The sequence below is a fragment of the Chinchilla lanigera genome, unplaced genomic scaffold (genome assembly GCF_000276665.1).
Source record: "Chinchilla lanigera isolate Chin_1 unplaced genomic scaffold, ChiLan1.0 scaffold00026, whole genome shotgun sequence".
Classification (NCBI taxonomy): domain Eukaryota; kingdom Metazoa; phylum Chordata; class Mammalia; order Rodentia; family Chinchillidae; genus Chinchilla; species Chinchilla lanigera.
Genome location: NW_004955427.1, coordinates 2411512 through 2430264, shown reverse-complemented (window position 1 = coordinate 2430264; position 18753 = coordinate 2411512). Strand labels below are relative to the sequence as shown.

The following is an 18753-nucleotide window of genomic DNA, read 5'->3' as shown; positions in this document are numbered from 1 at the left end:
GTAAATGTTTTCAATCGATTCAGGACACCCAAGTAGACACGACAGCGCAAGACATGAGGACTTCCAGAGCTGCATAGAAAGTGACAAGAACAATACAATAACTGTGTTCAAAGCAAGGGGAAGAGTGTGTTTGGACGAATTAAAGGCAATGTGTCTTTTCTGGAAATAATTATTTAAAATCCTTTTTTCTTTTGGTACCGGGAATTGAACTCACGACCTAGCGCTTGCCAGGCAGGTGCTGTGCCACTGAGCTGTATCCCCGGCCCTGAAATGATTATTTAAATTAAGTATTCACTACATTTTTCAAACATCCCTTGTCTATCTTTGGTAGAATGTCTCCTATTTTAGGCAGTTTTCTATGACAGTTGGAATCAGGTACTCAGATGCCTAGAAGACTGTCACAGTGACCTGTGATGCTTACCAGGTTGTGGAGCCCATGTTAAGTAACTCCTAAAAGAATGTGTATGCGGCTACAGGGTGACCAAATCTTTAAGTAACAAATATTAAACTTCATAAATTTTCTTAAAATTGCTCTATACTCCTTGCAGCAGTATCATACTGGTGAGATTTAATTTGCTGACTTTCACACATGTTTATTTGATTGCTTTTACTTAGTTCCTGCTACAGATCTTGAACCCGGCACTCTTAGAACTGGAGCTCCAGACGCCATGGGTAACGACAACATGTGTCCTTCAGATAATGCTTTCCTTGCCCTTGTCACACCATCAAATCATCTCCATCTCAAGACCGTTCCATTGCCTCCATTGTCACTCCTTCAGTCTTTACCTTGAAATTATGCTCGGCTCTATGCCAAGTTATTCATTAAATTTAAGAGAACTGTGCATGAAATAATTTCAGGGCGTCGCAAGCTGCCTTCTTTGTGCCTGTGATCATGCGCCTCTGTTCAGATAGCACTGACTACTCACAGCTGTGTTTCAACGTTAAACCTCTGCCTGTTTACACTTCGCCCTTCAACTTCGGTTCTCACACTCCTCTGTAATGCGGTAGGATTTATGCGCTATATCGGTGGATCTGCTGTTTCGGGGAGCGATGCTTTCACTAAACTGTCAGATGGTAAAATGCGCCGCACTTGGAGCTTTCGGTTATAGTTTCCCGTGACAGGGCGATGGCCTGTCCTTCTCTGGCAACTTTAAAGGGTTTCTTAACTTTGTTGAGTCAGGGACATTGACGCTGTGATGGCACAGCGCATCAGTTAAGGGTTGCTCACCCTTTCAAACGTGTGGACTTCCATTGTACCCATCACTATTTAAGTAGTAGGCAAGGGAGTAGGCAGCTACCTCAGCCTTTGTTAAATGCCCTTTTTAGCAAATCCTAAAAATCATATCTTATGCTAATGTATAAAAACTTCTCCACGAGACCTTAACAACAGCAAGGGCCAGGTAATCAAATGTCCAGGAAAGCACTAATATGTAGCTCTGCACAAGGCTGTGTTGCAAGTCTGTCTCACCGTGTTCATGTGCATTTGGCCGTGGCTTAACTGAATCTACAAAGGAGTGTCTCTTCTTGTCTCTCAATTCTGAAACTAAAATGAATCAATTCGTAGAATTACCCTTGAAGTAATTTTTTTTAATCTCTGGTTTATTTTACTATTTTTGGCCAGTTCTCACAACAGTCCTTGAACCCGTCACTCTTAGAACCAAGGCTCCAGAAACAACATTAGGTAACTATATTGCGTGTTAACAATTCTTTCTTGCTCATTTTCAAACGCATTCCATCATCATCATAATCACATTGTCATCGGCTTTCTAAGACTGTCTTGTCATCCACTGTTTGTCAGTTGTATATTGTTTCTTCTTAAGAGTATGAAATAGAATTCACAGAAGGTGCCTTGTGTTTTCAAAGGACCTAGAATGTCTTTTACTTTGTAGAGATACAAAGTCATGTGTCATAATTTTGATACATGGCATATACTTCTGTCAAAACAACATTTGCATCTAACTCTGAATTTCAGACACAAATTGGTAGTGTCTCTATCTTATCTAGGCAGATTAAACTATAAAATATTTTATTGTACCATAAATTCCTTGGAGTAAAAAATTTCATTGTAATCTAAAATCCCTGCACTCAGTTTGGCCACAGTTTACTTTGAAATCAAAGATTTATAAATCTTTGTTCTTTGACTTAATTTTGTATGTAAGTTGTCTTAGAGGAATCTTTGGTGTGTAGAAAAGAATTGAAAAAAAGAAAATATTTTAATCTTACATATACATTAAATCTCAAGGAAATATAATGTATCTTAGAAAACATAAAACTTTTCTTTACAAAGCCACCTTCACCAGAATAATCTAAAGTTTCTTCCTTTAGCTCCTAAAATACTACGAACACGCCGGCCACGTCCCAGACCTAAGACCACATCCAGTCCTGAAGCATCTCAGACACAACTGGGTAAATGTGCAATCCCTTAGCTTTAGGGGTGAGTCCTAGAGCCTATACCAGTGGTGTCGTAAAACAGTGCCCATGTGGAAGGTCCTCTAAGAGTCAAGGCAGCAGATGTGATTAACGACTACTTCTGCTATAGAGCCGTCCAGAAGAACATGATTTGGGGGTACTGGTGATTTAGTTTGAAGGAAGTTCTTGCTCTCTCTTTAAAGATATGTGGACAGCAACATTGGTGTAGGCATTCGTGGTTATATATTGCTATATCTGCATTGAAACATATTTGTGCTAACCATGATTAAATACACAGATTTTTTTTCAACTTCCAAGAAATGCATCGTTACTTTCATATATATTTGTACACATCTTACCTAACCAAATTTTCAAAGCAATCTTCTATATTAATTATATAATAATCAAAGACAAGCTACGAAGGAAAATGTCATGTGGATCATAGCTACATAGCAGAGCTCAAAGGTTAGGACTGTCTTCTGCAGTTCACTATTCTGGCTTCATGTTGCCAACTCTTCAAAAAGTAATTACAGAGCACTTCCTGTCTGTTTTAAAGTTTTAAAAAATTAGCATTTGAAACTATTTTGAAAGAGAAGGTTTTGGTATGTGTTTAAATTTTCCTGCGTTCATGTTGTTGCTTTTAATTAGTTCCAGTTCCAGGCTTTCAACCTGATATTCATAGTACTGAGGCGCCAGAGACAACATTAGGTAATGATTTTTGTAACTTTCCTTAAAGGCTTCCTTTCTTGCTAATTAAAAGCCAGAGTTCCTCTTGCTTCCTCAGATTGCTATTGTTACACTATTCATACTTCATCTTACTAGTAGGTAGAAATCTTAATTCAAATTTTACCTGTTGTTTTTAATAGTTACTTTTGGATTCATAGAAATATATCCGTGTACATGGATATATAACTTTCCAAACTGGTATCATATGAATGAATGTTAAATCTGAGGGCCAAGTTTCTCCTTTTCTTTTTAATGTTTAGATCTGTAGACTTACAGCAATTAAATAGCATAAACTTCTCCTGAGTAACTAACCTTCCGTGAGATCTGTATTATTCTTATAGCTGTACTTCAAGCAATGAGATATTTATTAATAAAATCAAAGTTGTTCACTGGAGTTGCAGGCTCCTCCGTTATCAACATGCTTGACTATTCTTTCTCACTACACTTTACCAATGAATCTTAACCTTTACCAAGCAGGGACTTTCCTGATGAATGCACATTAATATTTACTCCTTTAACTAATATTCCTATTTGATTCCAGTCCCTAAAGAACCCTCAATGATAATAAGTAACAAGTTAGATCAGTAATATTTGTAAGTTAGGAAGTCAACTTGAGAAAATATAGTTTAGAAAATAGGTTGGCAGACAATATTTATTGTTCAGGCCTCTAGATAATAAGGCCTACAATACACCAAGCCATTCTTCTTTCAGTTTTAGAAAAATAAAAAAGGAAACCCTAGTGGCCGCCAGAACTTTAAACTTCCTGGAACTTCTCAGTCGAGATCAGGAAAATCTGATTCCTACTTTAAGGAGTCCCTCCAGCCAACTGCAGTTGGGTGTCGGAAAGGACAATGGGGTGCCTTGAACTTCTGTGTCCTGTGAGAGCAAAGACACCATTGAATTAATAACAGCTGTAGAGCTGGCCATTAGGTGTGTAGCTGAGAGAGGTCCGTGTGGTAGCTAACATTACCCTGTGCCTGTGGAAGGATTGCCTCTGATGCATCCGATTCACTTCGCTCACTCCATTTCATCTCTCGGTTGTGCTATCTGTTCTTTTCAGTAGAGACACTTCTGTCTTGTTTTGTTTTGGCTTAGGTAAGTAATCTTTTCTTTTTTTTTTTTGGTTTTTTTCTCCAGTACCAGGAACCGAACTCACGACCTTGCGCTTGCCAGGCAGGCACTTTTGCCGCTGAGCTAAATCCCCAGCCCCTCTTTTCTTTTATTCCTACGTCCCAGCACCATACTAGCAATTGAGTAGGGTAGGGTAAGGAACAGCAGCAGAAATTGAAAATAAGGCCATGTTTTGCCTGTTAGAGGAGCAATTTAACTTCAAGAAAACTCTTTCTCAAGGTTTTCTTGGATATAGTTTTCTAAATATGGGGTACTTTGACTAGAAAAGGTCAACCTGTTTAATCAATTGGTAAAAACAGAAAATATTTAAGAGAATCAGAAATGATTGTGGACTGACAGGGCATTTGGGACTTGCAATAGGATAGGGGCCAGGTGAGGTGGTATGTGTCTGTAATCCCAGCACTCAGGAGGCTGAGGCACGAGGATCACTGTGAATTCAAGGCCAGCCTGAACTGCAGAGTGAAATCATCTCAAAAAGACAATAAAAAAAATAGCTATAGGATTTGGATTAGTGGGTGGAAGGGTAGGAAGAGAAAAAAATAATAAGTGTCAGTGCCTGTCGAAGGTGGTGAAGGGGGTAATCAAACTAGAATAAAGAACAAACCTTCCTAGATGTTCTCAACACTTTGATATTATTGCCACCATGGAATCAGCTATAGAGAGCCCTTAGAGCTCCCTCGTGGGAACTAAGACTCAGATTCAGTCATCTACGAGTGCCTAAGAGGCTCACTCAGCCCCTGTTACAACTGCTTAGTTCTACTGTTGTAGCTGGAAGGCAGCCAGGGCAATCATGTAACTATGCCCTGGCTCATTTTACTTTGTGATGTGGTTGTGTTTCAATAAAACTTTATTTGAATTGCATAACATTTTCACATAACATGATATTGTCAGACGCCATAAAATATTATTCTTTTCATTTTTTTCCATTGCTTAAAAATTTGAAAACCATTCTTAGCTCACAGGTCAAGCAGAGGGGCTGGATTTGGCAGGAGTACAGTTTGCTAATCATTTTAAATAATGTACACCTTGCATGGCTTTCTATAACTTTGCAGTTTTGAACTTTGCTTCAATTCATTGATATTTCTTCTAAAATCTATGAAATAATTACTCTTGATTAGTTTTACAATTTAGACCCTCTTCTTTCAGCTCCCACTGAACCGCAAACTCTTATTTTGACACCAGTGACATCGCCAAGCCTTGAAATGGCATACAGTCAGCCTGGTAAATAAATAGTTTTATCTGTCAGAATACACTGTGAGCTGCAGAGGGCAAACTGTAATCCTCTGAGTGCTGTACTTCCAAATATAAAAATACAAGAGGGACATGAACTTTATAACTCTAAATATGGTAGAATTCTCATTTTATACTTGTGCATTGGTGTTTAGTAATATATTATATTAATATTAACTGTATAAAAATGCTTCTCCCCATGAGTTTGCTGTTTATTTTTTTTTAATTTTTAAATTTTTAAATTTTTTTTTTGTGGTACCCAGTATCGAACTCAGGAACTTGCACTCCCCAGTCAGGCGCTTATGCCACTGAGCTATATCCCCAGTCCCTGTTTATTATTTTAGAGAATAATGACATATCTGATTAAGTGGCCAAAGAAACTTTTAGAACAACTGATTATATACCATAATCCTTATTTTTGATCAAAAGTTATGAATTTGTGGTTCTCCTTAGCAATAGGCTAAATTTCTACTGTGCCATCTAAAATGAATGCTAGTTCAGTTGTGACCGTCAGGGAAGGAGAAATGTCACCATTTCAGCTAAGATGAAAAGCTACACTTCACTTTTAACAGGGCGAACCCTTCAAAACATACTGCCACTCAAAATTGGAAACAAATTCTTAAAGACGGTATCAGCAATGCTGCTGCTTCCTGATATTTAATTTTGATGAATTTTCTGTTTTTTTCTAGCATAGAATTCTAATTTCTTTTTATCTCTTTTGAGTATTTTCATTGCAGAAATGGCATTTTTATATAGGTATAAATTATAGGTAACACTGGTACCTTGCAGTAGTTATGTGATGAATTCAATTCAGTTATTGTAGTTTTTCTTAATGTCAGTAACCCATCACTGAAAATATGGTAAGAGTTAACAATGAACACTTACAAGGTGCAAGTCCCCTTTCTAACTGCTTAGCTTGTACTAATTTATTCAATGTTCACAACAACTCATCCTTATCAATTGTACCATTTTGTGTTTTTTGCTAGTTTCTGATATTCTGGAATCAGTTACATTTAATACTGAGTCATCAAAGGAGACGATAGGTAAAAAATTCCCCAATGGAAAGCCAACCAATTGCGCTTTTCCATCTCATTGAAAAGTCATCTCGGATGTCCTCATGCTTTGCACCATTTCACAGCCGTCCACTTCTCATCTCTTGCGTATGCACATCATGGCACAAGTGTCTGCTGTATTGCCGTGCCAATTCCACAATTTCTGTGGTTTTCTCTCTGTAATGAACATTTTCAACTGTTTCTGATCACTCCTTAAATGTATGTGCATACATGAATATGTACATGGATGCACATCTGATATTCCATCATCGTTGCATCTCCAGGATTCCCCCACATGCTTTGCAAAGACACGTTGTACATCTTCTCTTACTAGAATGCGTATGCAAAAATATGTAAGTCAGGGAAATCATCTGCTTTGCTCCAGGCAGTAACTGCTATAGACTCTACTGGTTATGTGTGGTGTGCGTATTTTCCCACAGCACACCTCCTTCTTTTCTACCCTACTAAATTATACTCATCTTCATGGTCTGCCTGCATGTCACTTATACCCAAGGGTGCACTGCTTACTGTAACACACCCGTGTTTCCCAGTTACATACAGGGTTTGTGATCTGCCCTTTCGTCTCTCCACCACTAACTGCCCGTTCCCTGTTTCTTCCCTAGCACCTGCCAAAACAGATTACGTATATCCCACTACCAAAATACCTCCCAGGCCAGAGGAGCCAAAGACGGAAGGTGGTAATGTTCTCTCGCTTTAATTTATTCATTCCCCACATTCGAATTGGTATTTGTGACGTCTCTGGACTATAAATGCTTGCAGTGCCGCACTTGACCTAAAAGTGAACAGATTTAAAAAACTCTCACTTCCAGTACTCTTGGATTCTTAAAGTGATGATTGACTCTCCAAAACAGAATAAATTCCGATTTCTGTACTGTTCTGTCCGAACACTGAGATATAGGAATATTTGAAAGTCCATCACTGGAAGAGCTTATTCCACAGAGCTTCTCATTATTTAATGCTATTAAAACAGCAGCGTTAGTCGGTGAACTAAAGCAATAAAACAGAACCCCGCCCTTTGAAATGCATTTTACTCTCTGTGAAATTATGCCACGAATTCTTGGGAGTGAGGTAGGTTGATATTTAATGAAGAAATATGTGACAGTAGCTTGATATCTGATAGTTCTTTTAAATTGTTCTCCTTTGTTTTGATACAGTTGTGGAATCTGTTCCTCCCGAGATCACACTAGGTAATGACGGTCTCGGCCCCCCAAAGCACGCGCTTTCTGTCCCCGCTGCGTCACCGCCCGCAGAGTCAAGATGATAAAGCCCTCAAAATGAGAACTTCTTTCACCCGTTCGTGCTGCGCCTCCGGCATTGTCACTCTAAGTGTGCCTACTCACGACCACCGTCCCGAAGGTCTCTCTTCGGTTTTGTATCAAACCTTGCTCTCTGTTTCTATTTTACATCAGCCGGCTGTTGAGTGTAAAGACCTTTTCTTCCCACTGTGAACTCTTCTGCCGCCGTGGTTTTGTGTTGAATGCTCCAGGTCACCGTTCTCCTCTGACGACCCCTGTACCCTTTCTGCCTGCAGCACCCTTCCCGTTAACACGCACCCCATCGCGTTCATCCGCACGTTTTACTCGTCTTCCTCTACTAAGTGAAATTCTGTCCTTCCTCACTTGCTTGTGTTGTTACATTTTTCAAAGTCACACTTTCCCTCCGTGGCTCCTATTGAATGTATCTTTCTGGAATTGCTGAAGAGGTAAGATCTAGTGCGACGTAAAGATTACAAATTAATGATTTCATGTATTTCAAAAGTGCATGAGGACATGGCATCTCAGCGTTTCTGAAACTAAAGGAATAATGAGGACGTAGAAGCGCTGTTTTGTTGCAGACTTATATTTTCTTTATTTGTCAAATCTCTCACCACCTTGTCCACTGTCTGTGACTAGGGTGAGTCACACAAGGCAGTAACCTCACATACTCCCCTTTGGTTACCGTAGAAACGTGTCCCTTTCCCTCCCAAACTATAGTCCTAGCCAGCCCAGGTGCGCCTGGGACGGAGCCTGGTAAATATGCTCTTTTGGGTTTCACGTATGAGGCGAGTGCAGAAAGCCAGCGTGTCTCTTCTGGACAGCAGGGCCTGACTCCTCTGCATGCACGGTGTGTGGCAGGTGAGCCTGCCTGTCGGGCATAGCACTGCTGCTCCACCAGCAGAAGCTCTCAAGTGACAGTGTTGTGTATATTTTAAGTACACCGCTTGAAAACACCTCTCAGCTATTCTTCATGTGTTCACCTCAGTATCTAGACATGTTTCTGGATAGAAATTTAGGTATACATGTGTGTTCTCATTTTGAGGGCTTTATCATCTTGACTAGTTTTATGACTTCTGTAGTCATGTGAAGAAGTGGTTTAAGATATCTAATTGTGTCTGAGATTAAAGGACATCCCTAGAAATAAGTCTTATAGTATAATGCACATAAAGCAGTGTAACTGGCTACTCACCTTGGCGTTATTCAGGGACCTTATTTTCATGCTTTTCTGCAGTGATTTGGCCAGTTCATTGTATGCAAAGAAAGTGAAATCATACCATTAACTTTGGCTTGTCGTAAAGATTTACTAGGGGGTGTTTGAAATAAATAAAAACAAACTACCAGCATGGAAAATACCAAATGTGCCTCTTCTTACAATGAAAAATCCTTTCAATACATATGGGTTTTCATGGAATAAAGGTTCATCATAGATAAAGTCAACTTTAGCTTTAATTGCCATTAATTTTTTTTCACATGGCTTTATTTCCAAGAGATATAGGGGTATAAATTTTATTCATTCCACTCTGAAATGTCCTATGACATGTGGCCTATAAACTCTACAGTTTAATTATTTTCCAGAATTCTATACTGACCACAAAAAGGAATCTAATCTTTTTTCAAAATGTCTTTAATAGCCCTAATAATTTATATTATTGAAATATCTAACTGTAAATGTTACAATCGGTGATTTATATTCTGATTTTTCATGGTGTTGCTTCATGACAAGCCTTTACCTTTACAGGGTCTGTTATTGCCTCAACAGTCGGAATCTCAGCAAGGAGGAATCATGACTGTATTAAACTCAGATCATCGAAATGTAGGGTTGGAGAGTTTCTGATAAATCATGTAACTTTTGATGAAGAACCCAAGTTTATAGGCCCAATGACTGGCAAAGGGAACTCTGAACCAAAGTAATCCCTCAGATATGTTGATGTTTGTCTCTCTACAGGCAAGAAGATACTACTGAAATCACTGTATGCCTTGTGTACTTTTATTTATTATCAGGAAGAAGCCTCTGCATACTCATTCAGAAACTTCTGGTGTCTAATAACTTACTTTCAGCAAGCTCCTTAAGGTGTCTGACACTGCAGTTTACTTCCTCTATCCCAATCACATTTCAGTTCAGCACAATGAGATGTCACCCCAAATGGCCACTTTGCAGCTAATGACTCCTTACCTTCCTCAGGTTAGGTACTTACCTTCCTCGGTGAAGAAGCAGTTGGTTTTTACAATGAATGTCTTAGAACTTCTTTAGGAATTTCTCAGTGAAAGAACAATTCTGCAGAAAAGTATCTTTGTTGTTTAATTTTTCTTTCTCAGTATAACCAACAAAAATTGTGTTCTATTTTATAAGATTAATTTTTCCCTTATGGCTTGATCTTAGGATGTAACCTATATTTGGAATATAATATGGCAGTTTCCTTTTTTACTTAGGAAAATTGTGTGTACTTGTATTTTATTTGGTGCATCTAGATATTCTGGTGAAATGATACAAATTTGTAGTAAGAATGAGTTATTGTTATTATGAGATTTAGTTTCAACCTATTAAAAAGGAATTCTAACAGTTCTATTTTCCTGGTGTCATTTAATGTATCTTTTCTTTTGTTTTCTGTATGTAAAAAATTATCTACCTCTACTTTGTAGATCTTTAAGACGTTTAATTGCAATTGCTGTGTACTTTAGTCTTCAGGCACTCAACAAACCTCTGAGCTTCCAGAGACTTCGATAATGTGATTCTTGATGGGCTTACGAATTCTAAACCTATGTCTTTCGTTTAGCTCTCAGGCAGACACCACGTACTACTCCCAAGACAAAAACATCACAACACCCGAGAATCCCTCAAACACAACCAGGTAAAAACGTACTTTACCTTGAAAAGTGTGAGGTCAGTGGGGTATTCTGTTGAATGATAGCAGAGTGATTTTTTAAACTTTGTGAAACAAGTTCCTCAGTAATTTAAAAAGTATTTAAGTACATTTACTTTTAGACTTGATAAAAAGTACATCATTGGAAGAGCTTGTTCCACAGAGCTTCCCATTATTTAAGATGGGGATTATCAAGAACCGCGTTCTTGAACAGAGTAGCCTGCCTATTCCCTCCTTCAACCCTGAATGGAGATGGTGTCTTCCCCCTTCTGCTGTCACTAACTGTGCTTCCCCTGCCATGTACATTATCACTGACACATGGCCTGCGTACAAAAAAGATCTGCGGTACAGTGACCCAGTATTCTAGGAAGCGATAATACAGTACCACTAAAGGTTTGCAAAAGGAAAATATTGGCAGCACTAAAACTATTCTTGATCCAACTAGGAATTCTGGCTTCCTTAAACCTTCATACACTTTAATCATATCTTAGAATATCTGCTCAAAGAAGGAAAAATCTATAGTTTTAGGTGATCTCTAATATCTGATTCTGAGAGAAAATTTACCTGTTACTAAATTTTTAAAGAAAAATTCCTTAAAAAATTTGTAGCCCACATCTAATTAATGATTTCAAGTCTGCCACAGTGTATTTTTAAATCTGTTCTAGTTAATTTCCAAAACTTACTATACTAATCATATACTCTGATACATAAATATATAAAGCTACCTAACTGGTATTCACCCAAAGAATAAAAATATTTGGTAACAATAAATACACTTTAAAAATTAAAATATAAAAATTCCTGGGAAAAATGATTAGTTAATAAACAAATAATGACTAGAATAAGAAAAAGATATAAAATTTAAAATAATTAACCAAGTTATTAAATAAACCAAGTATATTAAATTTAGTGATGAGTAAAAATATAATTTTAAAAATTATGTTTTTAAAATCACATGAGAAGTAGTTTTCCACTTTTTATTTGAGTATATAGCATAGAACAAGGGTAGAAAAGAAGAAATTTGAAAAGCATGAAAGCTAAGTACTGGAATATAAGAGAAAAGATGATAAATAAGTAATACCAAAAGTTGGCCGGGTGTGCTGGTGCAGACCTGTAATCCCAGCACTTGGGAGGCTGAGACAGGAGGATCATTGTGACTTTGAGGCCAACTTGAACTGCATAATGAGACCCTGTCTCAAACACACACACACACGCACACACACACACACACAAAGAAATATAAAAAATTAAGACCTTTAGTCTCTAAATTCCTGTGTATAATTTTTTAAGTGAAAGGGATAACAATTAATAGGTAACATTTTTCATAATTTATCTTATATCTTTTTTTATTTTAAAGGGCAAAAAATAATAACAAAATAACAATGAAGCCAAAAACAAAACATCACAAAAACAATAAAAATGATACTTCTGTACTTATAAAAATATAGTGTAGCAAATTAGAAGTTTGCTTTAAATTGTTATACTGTAGTCTACACTTCCAATTTAATTTCTTTTTTTTGGAGACAAAGTCTCTCTATGTAGCCTAGGTTGGCCTCACACTCACGGCAGTCCTCCTGCCTCAGCCTCTCGAATGCTAAGATTACAGGCTGTGCCACCACAACCGGCCCCAATTTAATTTTGTTTTAGAACTATAACTTTCCTGGTGCCACAGGTGCAGCGCATTCCACTTTCTAACCCTAGGTCCCGATGGGGCTGCCAGACTGACGGGAACCTCCCGAGCCTGTCCCGGTTGGGGCAGCTTCCACACTGGTGGAAAAGGGCTAGAACCCAAATACCTCTGGCTTTGTCGGTGCTACTTAATGTAAGGGAATGATTTAGAGAACTGACCATGAGAAACAAAATACGTTCTAATTATTTTTTTAAGTGAGTAGAATTAAGATCTCTCTTTTCTATGATGAGAATATAAATATTACTTCATAGATCCTGACAATATCTAGATCTTCATAATCTTTCAAGGATATGTGTATATTGTGTGGAAAGGGTGACACGAAATATTTTGAATAAAAATATTCAAACATTATTTCCTCCTCCTTCACGTTGGCTAGCTCTTATAAATTTCAAGGGGCCATTTGGAAGGAAGAATGTTTTGCTCACATGTATAATAGCATGCAAAGTATGTTAGGCATGAAATGACTGTCGTCTAAAATGGTGTGTAATTCAGCAAATGGCACAATTTTGTCCTTCTACCACATTTTTAAAATAAAATTTTATAATTAAGTGTGTCACCTTTCTTGTTATTTTAACTTCAAGTATACTTATAAACTGGATAACAAAGTTCAGGTTAGTGTTTGGCATTTGAGGGGAAATCAGAATCTAAAATTTGGAACAAATCATCCAGAAAATTTTGTAAGCCAGTAAAGGATTATTATTTTTGATTCCTGTGTCTACAGGTAATAATAATCCTACTGTTAATTTTATATTTAGAGGTCTTATAACATCCAAATTGTGAGTTCTCCTAGTTTATGTAAGGACAAAGAATATGAAAATCAGGATATACTGAGATACTTCGATGCCAGATATATAAAGACCCCCGGAAGTGGAAGAAATTTCTTGAGTATAATTTGCACATAGTTTTGACATTTTGTACATGATTCTCACAGTTATCTTTTGAGAGGGACAGATTTATTATTTCCACCTAAAAATGTTCTCTTTTTTTAAGCAAGTTAAAATCTGGCCGGCAGAACTGGGATATATAGAGGTCCCAGGCACCTGAGCTAGTCGCTATACATGGTCCTCAGCTTTTGGGCCATCTCTTGGTTCTGGTACTAAGTAACCATGGAACTTTAATGACCAAACCAAGCTTTGCCTCTCTCTGTTCACTACCTTTAAAACGTTGCTGAAAATTCCTTCCTTCGAGCATTATGCTGAATCAAAGAGTATAACCCTTACAACAGCATTGTTGAAATTGTAAAATGACCTTCCAGAAGCAATAGAGTGAACCGTAAGTAAGTTAGACCTTTTTTTGTCTTCTTGAGACAGGGTCTCACTATGCAGTTCAGGGTTTCACTAAACTCACTTTGTAGCCCAGGCTGGCCTTGCACTCACAGTGATCCTCCTGCCTCAGCCTCCTAAGTGCTGGGTCACAGGTATATGCCACCGCCCCCGCTCAAGTTAGACGTTTTTCCTATTGTCTATTACTTTTGCACTTTGTCATTCCAAAAGCGTAATTGTGAAAGACGACTTCAGTTTGTGAGTACGTTTGTCTGAAGGTGCCCTGGGACCTGAGAAATTGAGGAGCGGAGGAAGTCGTCTTGCCATTGCACACCTCACTTGTGTTTCTGCCGCTGCCGGAGACGACTGTACTCCACGCATCTTTGTAGGGTTCTGCTCTGACTTTACCAATTCTACCTACTTTATCCTCAGTAAAAACATGACAGTGAGTTTACGCAGAAGTCAAGCAAACATATCCAAAAAGGAAAATCACTCTTGCGTTAACTTAATTGCTGTCTCCTCTGAAATGAAGATCTAAAAAAAATTCACGCTCTCCTGACGTTTATCAAGTTTTTTGTTTATAAGACCTCGTTCTCCTAGAAGTATTTAGATTTCTACTGCGCCTATTGCTGGAGCCCATGATTAGCATCTGCGCCAGCAGTGCTTCCTTCCACCCGCCTTCGGGTATGCTCACCTGGAGCTTCACTTCATCCGAAGAGCTTGAGCTACTCCTTGCGGGGCCTTGCTGTTAGGCGTAACGGAAAGATGCTCAAACCTCGCGACTTATGAGCTGACTTCTCTCTTTCAGTGCCTAAGGGGCCCCCGCGCGCTACTTCAAGACCCAAAACGTCACCAAGCCCCGAAGTGTCACACACCACATACGGTAAATGCTTGATTTTCTATTTAAGCCAAATGCATTCCACTGTCGCACTCAGCTGAACTGAAACACGAGAGCTGATGGATGTGAGATTAGCATTTCACGGATGTAGCCCGTTTATCTCCGAGGTCTGCTAAGAGTTGCCCAGTTGCTCATGCAGTAAGGCTACTATTAAAATTAAAAGGTGGGGAATCATGCCAAAAGTAGAATGACTTTCCTAGAGCTAAAATTCTTATTCCTGGCTTACAAACATATAACCTGCTAATTCTGATCATGCTGGACTTGTCACCAAACAGGAGGGTGAAATCATTTGGTTTTCCCCTCAAAGGATAAAAGAAAGATAAAATGGCACTTCATAAATAGAGGCAGTGATATTTAGCCATTTACTTGGGCCCATAAATTTTACTATGTCCAGTATTGAGGTCTTTTCCCTGTCAGATTCTGTTTTAAAACTTTATGGAACAGTAGTTTAGTTTAAGAGCTTTATTGCACACACACACACACACACAAAGATTTGGGGGGCTGAGGGTATATAACCCTAACTCACTGGCAGAGCACATGCTTATCCTATATTTGGTTTGACCACCCAAAACTTTTAGTTGCGAGTCTATTTTTCTCATACTCTCTGAGAAGACCTTCTGTTCGTTTATGGAGAGAGCAACCTCGTGTGTGTGGGATTATCTGGGGAGGAAATGTAGAAATTCAGACATTGCAGAAGTCTCATCATTGCTGTGTACATCTACAGCAAATGGCCTTAGGAAGATAACTGAGCAATTTTTATAGACAAATCAAGCTCATTTAACCCAGAGGATCTGAGGGAATATTGTAAATTTTTTCTTTCCCTTTACAGATACAATTATTATAAACTTCTATATGTTTTTAAAAGTACGTAGAATATTCCCAGAACCAAAAAACTTCCAAGTTATAGTTTTAAATGATGACTTTCCAGAAGCAAGTCTGAACTCACTTGCTAGAATGTTTTTACGTACAGAGTATTATTGTTGCTGTGATATAGCCCGCTTGGTGCTGGTGGTGCCAGAGAGAGGCTTCTTTGCCCTAAAGTCTGGAAGTTAACGACAACGAATAATATGAACATAAAGTTACAAAATGATGACCTTCTTGCTTTCCAATGGCCAATGTATCTTCAATTGTGGGAGAAAAATGCAATGGAAATTGAGTTGTTATAGACAACATAGATTTGAGTTGTTCTATTTACTTTTAATTAGAGAAGATAATGTTGTTGCTATAATTTCATCAAATTAGTTTTATAATATTTTTCTCTTTTATGGTTAATATTTGCCTGAACCCCACCACCATCTTGTTTTCTGTAGAAACTCTGACCCAAAGCTTCCTGGTCTTATCTACCAACTCTTTAGCTTTATGTGTTCAGAGGTAGAATTCTGTCTCTAAACCCACGGTTGACCTTACCACTATGATCATGAGGGTCCCGCACATTGCCCCAAGGGTGGGATGCTTATAGGAATAATCATAAAGCAAGTGTTCATATGTTTATATCTTCTTGGAAGTATTCAAAACTGGATTCTCTTGCTTTCGAACAGTTTGGGGTTGTATATCAGATTTGCGTCCTAATAAATCCAAGACCTTGTTTACCAAATCCCATCAGTTATACTTCAAAAAAACAGAAGATAAATTACACGTGTATTTAACGTGCATTGGTATCTTAGAGAGTAAAAGTCTAAAATGTGCTGAAATTGGGATAGAGTTATAGTTTATCACAATGTTCACCTCAGAATGTATCCTGAGATACTGGAAGTAACGAACTTGAATTTTCAGACCCGTGTCAATAGTCAGGCACTGTAGAATTCACTGTACATCTCTTCCCTGCTGTAGATTCCTTGACTAACAAGTTTAATCCAGGGAGACCTTAAACTCCTCCAATCGTTCATCTAAATAATCTACTACACCTAATGAGGACACTAGACAAACTGATTCTACAAGCCATGTCCAAACCAAAACATAACTGGTTACTCTCTAGATCTGCCGTGGAGGAATGCTTTAGTATTAGACTCTCCCTGATAGAAAATAGATGGCACTTAACTTGGATTCCCAAACCAGAGTTCCTGACTCGATGGAGCTCTGTGTTCCTTGTGGATTCCTCTCTACACAAAGCCCTGTCTTGACTTTATGTCCTCTGGGGGCCGCTACGCATTTGGATAGATTCCAGTCATTGGGAGTGCACCAGAAAGAAAATTTAGATTTCAGCAAATCTTCACGAATGTCTTGTGTATTTACTGTATTGGTAAATTCTCAGTCGCAGTTACATAGCTCAGCGTTTTTATAGTTAGTTCCACATTTTCAAATAAATAGGCTCTTTGTGTAAGATAATTAGGAATGAGCATCTAATTCTAAACATTTCCTTAGAACTTGACCCTTACTGCTTCAAATGATAAAGATCTGGGTTTGTACCTGTTAGGTACACAGAGCCAGTAGGACTTCCAGGTGGGAATATTTGGTGGTTGAAAATGCTTTGCTGAATTTCTAAACTGAACTTGGGACATGGACTCAGGAATCATTTAGTCACATGTAGATGGTCTTATCTCAGATTTAGTCAGTATAAAGACTGAGAAAATAAAGTGAGAAATCATGTGAGTATGAGGCACACATATGAACTCACCAGATGTTTCTGTCAAAAATACAGCAGAGCTGGAAAGGAGTGGGGGAGGGTGTGGGAAAGGTCCCAAGAATGGAGGACGGGCTCAATATGGCCCTGGGATGGGAAGGGATCAGACGAAGCTGCTGACCTGAAAGTGCAGGTCCAAATCCCTTTTGGGCCGGCTGCTCCACAACTGAGCAGTTTTCAGATTTTAGAAACGTAAAAATATGTGCACCTTTGATCACAAAAATGTTGATATGTCTGCCATTAGAAGTGAGAATAGTTGTATTAAACAGGATTAATAAAAATTGTGAATATCCTTATAGCGGTTCTAATAATGACTTGCTGTGAATAAGTTAAGAAAAGAGAAAGAGAATGCTGTCTCCAGCACCTCTTAAACTTCAGCCCTGTGGATGGCAATCTGAGCCTGTGGGCACAGATCAGTGAGAGGTCGGGGACCACGCTGGGTGAAGCGGACACAAGTCAGAGATCAGAAGCAGAGGCAGACACAACGTTTTTGATTAAAAGAACGAGGGCAAGAGAGGGATGGTCTTAAAGAGAGCCCACATCCACGGAGTGTGCTTACTTGTTAGTTTTGTTTTGTTTTCTGGTGTTTGTTGTGGTTCTTGTTCTTGGTTTAGTTGAGCAATTAGATAAAAGAGATAAAACTCTTGGAGAAATGGCAATAAAGACTAACAGAGAAAAAATAAGATAATATAATTCAGGGAACTGAAAGGCCTTAGAAGAGATAGGAGATAGGGTGGCCCAAGAGCCCAGGGAATGCCAGAAATATGGCTTCCAAACAGGCAGAAGTCCTGGTCCCTCTCAGCCTGGATTGAAGGGTACAAAGCCAGAATAAAAGGATTCTTGAAATAGAATGGGGACTTGGTTTACATGTATCCCTTTTCTAAGAGAAATAGTCTGTAGGCTACTACTAGGGTCAACCTTACTTCAAACTTCACATTCCACAGCCTTCATCAGAGTCACACATTCATTTTCTCATTTAGGTCCAGCAAAGTTTCCATACATATCATTTATCACTGTGCGTATTCGGCACTGTCCATTCATAATAGCCTTTTGTTAACTTTTTGTAGTGGCGTCGTTTATTCAAAAAGACAGCTAGCTTAAAAGTCATTTAATATAAATGGTAAATTGTCTAATATAATTGAATCAACAATATAATAATTATAAATATACTTCAGGGGAGATCAGAACTGCCTTCTCAAATAAATTATCATTGCCTACCTTGATGAGGTACCCCAGCACAGACAGTATAGGTGGTAGGGATCACATTCTTATTAAACTTAATACATAAGTGAATGGCACATAGAGAAAAAGAAAAAACTAACTTGCTTTTCATAGAGCTGTAGTGGACCCAGTAGGAGAATGATTCATATCCCTTTCCTGTAAATATTTCTATTTTTTTCCTTTCCACTGATTTCACCTGCTTTACAAAGTCCACTAAAGTAGTTTATTAAATCATCACTTCATGGTTAAAAAGAAGCGCCAATTTTAGCAGCTGGAATCCACATTATCCTAGCCTAAATTCCTCAGTAAACTAAAGTAGTGGCGAGTAATGTATTTATAGATGTGGATTTATTAGTAGCATCTCTTTTCTCAGCTT

The 18753-nt window shown here is 38.3% G+C and overlaps 1 protein-coding gene across 28 annotated transcripts in view; it reads left to right on the top strand.

Annotated features, from left to right (window-relative positions):
- Abi3bp (ABI family, member 3 (NESH) binding protein) overlaps positions 1-18753 on the top strand; it is a 219568-nt gene that overhangs the window by 151706 nt on the left and 49109 nt on the right. For 11 of the 28 annotated variants that reach the window (XM_013515154.1, XM_013515152.1, XM_013515151.1 and 8 more), the window contains 2 exons: positions 10600-10674; positions 14447-14521. In XM_013515154.1, the coding sequence (XP_013370608.1) occupies positions 10600-10674; positions 14447-14521 (150 nt within the window). Of the gene's footprint in view, positions 1-615; positions 673-1621; positions 1682-2325; positions 2407-3057; positions 3118-5412; positions 5488-6482; positions 6540-7171; positions 7247-7723; positions 7757-10599; positions 10675-14446; positions 14522-18753 lie in introns of all 28 variants that reach the window. The other 17 variants (XM_013515143.1, XM_005386313.2, XM_005386307.2 and 14 more) reach the window with 7 other exon arrangements.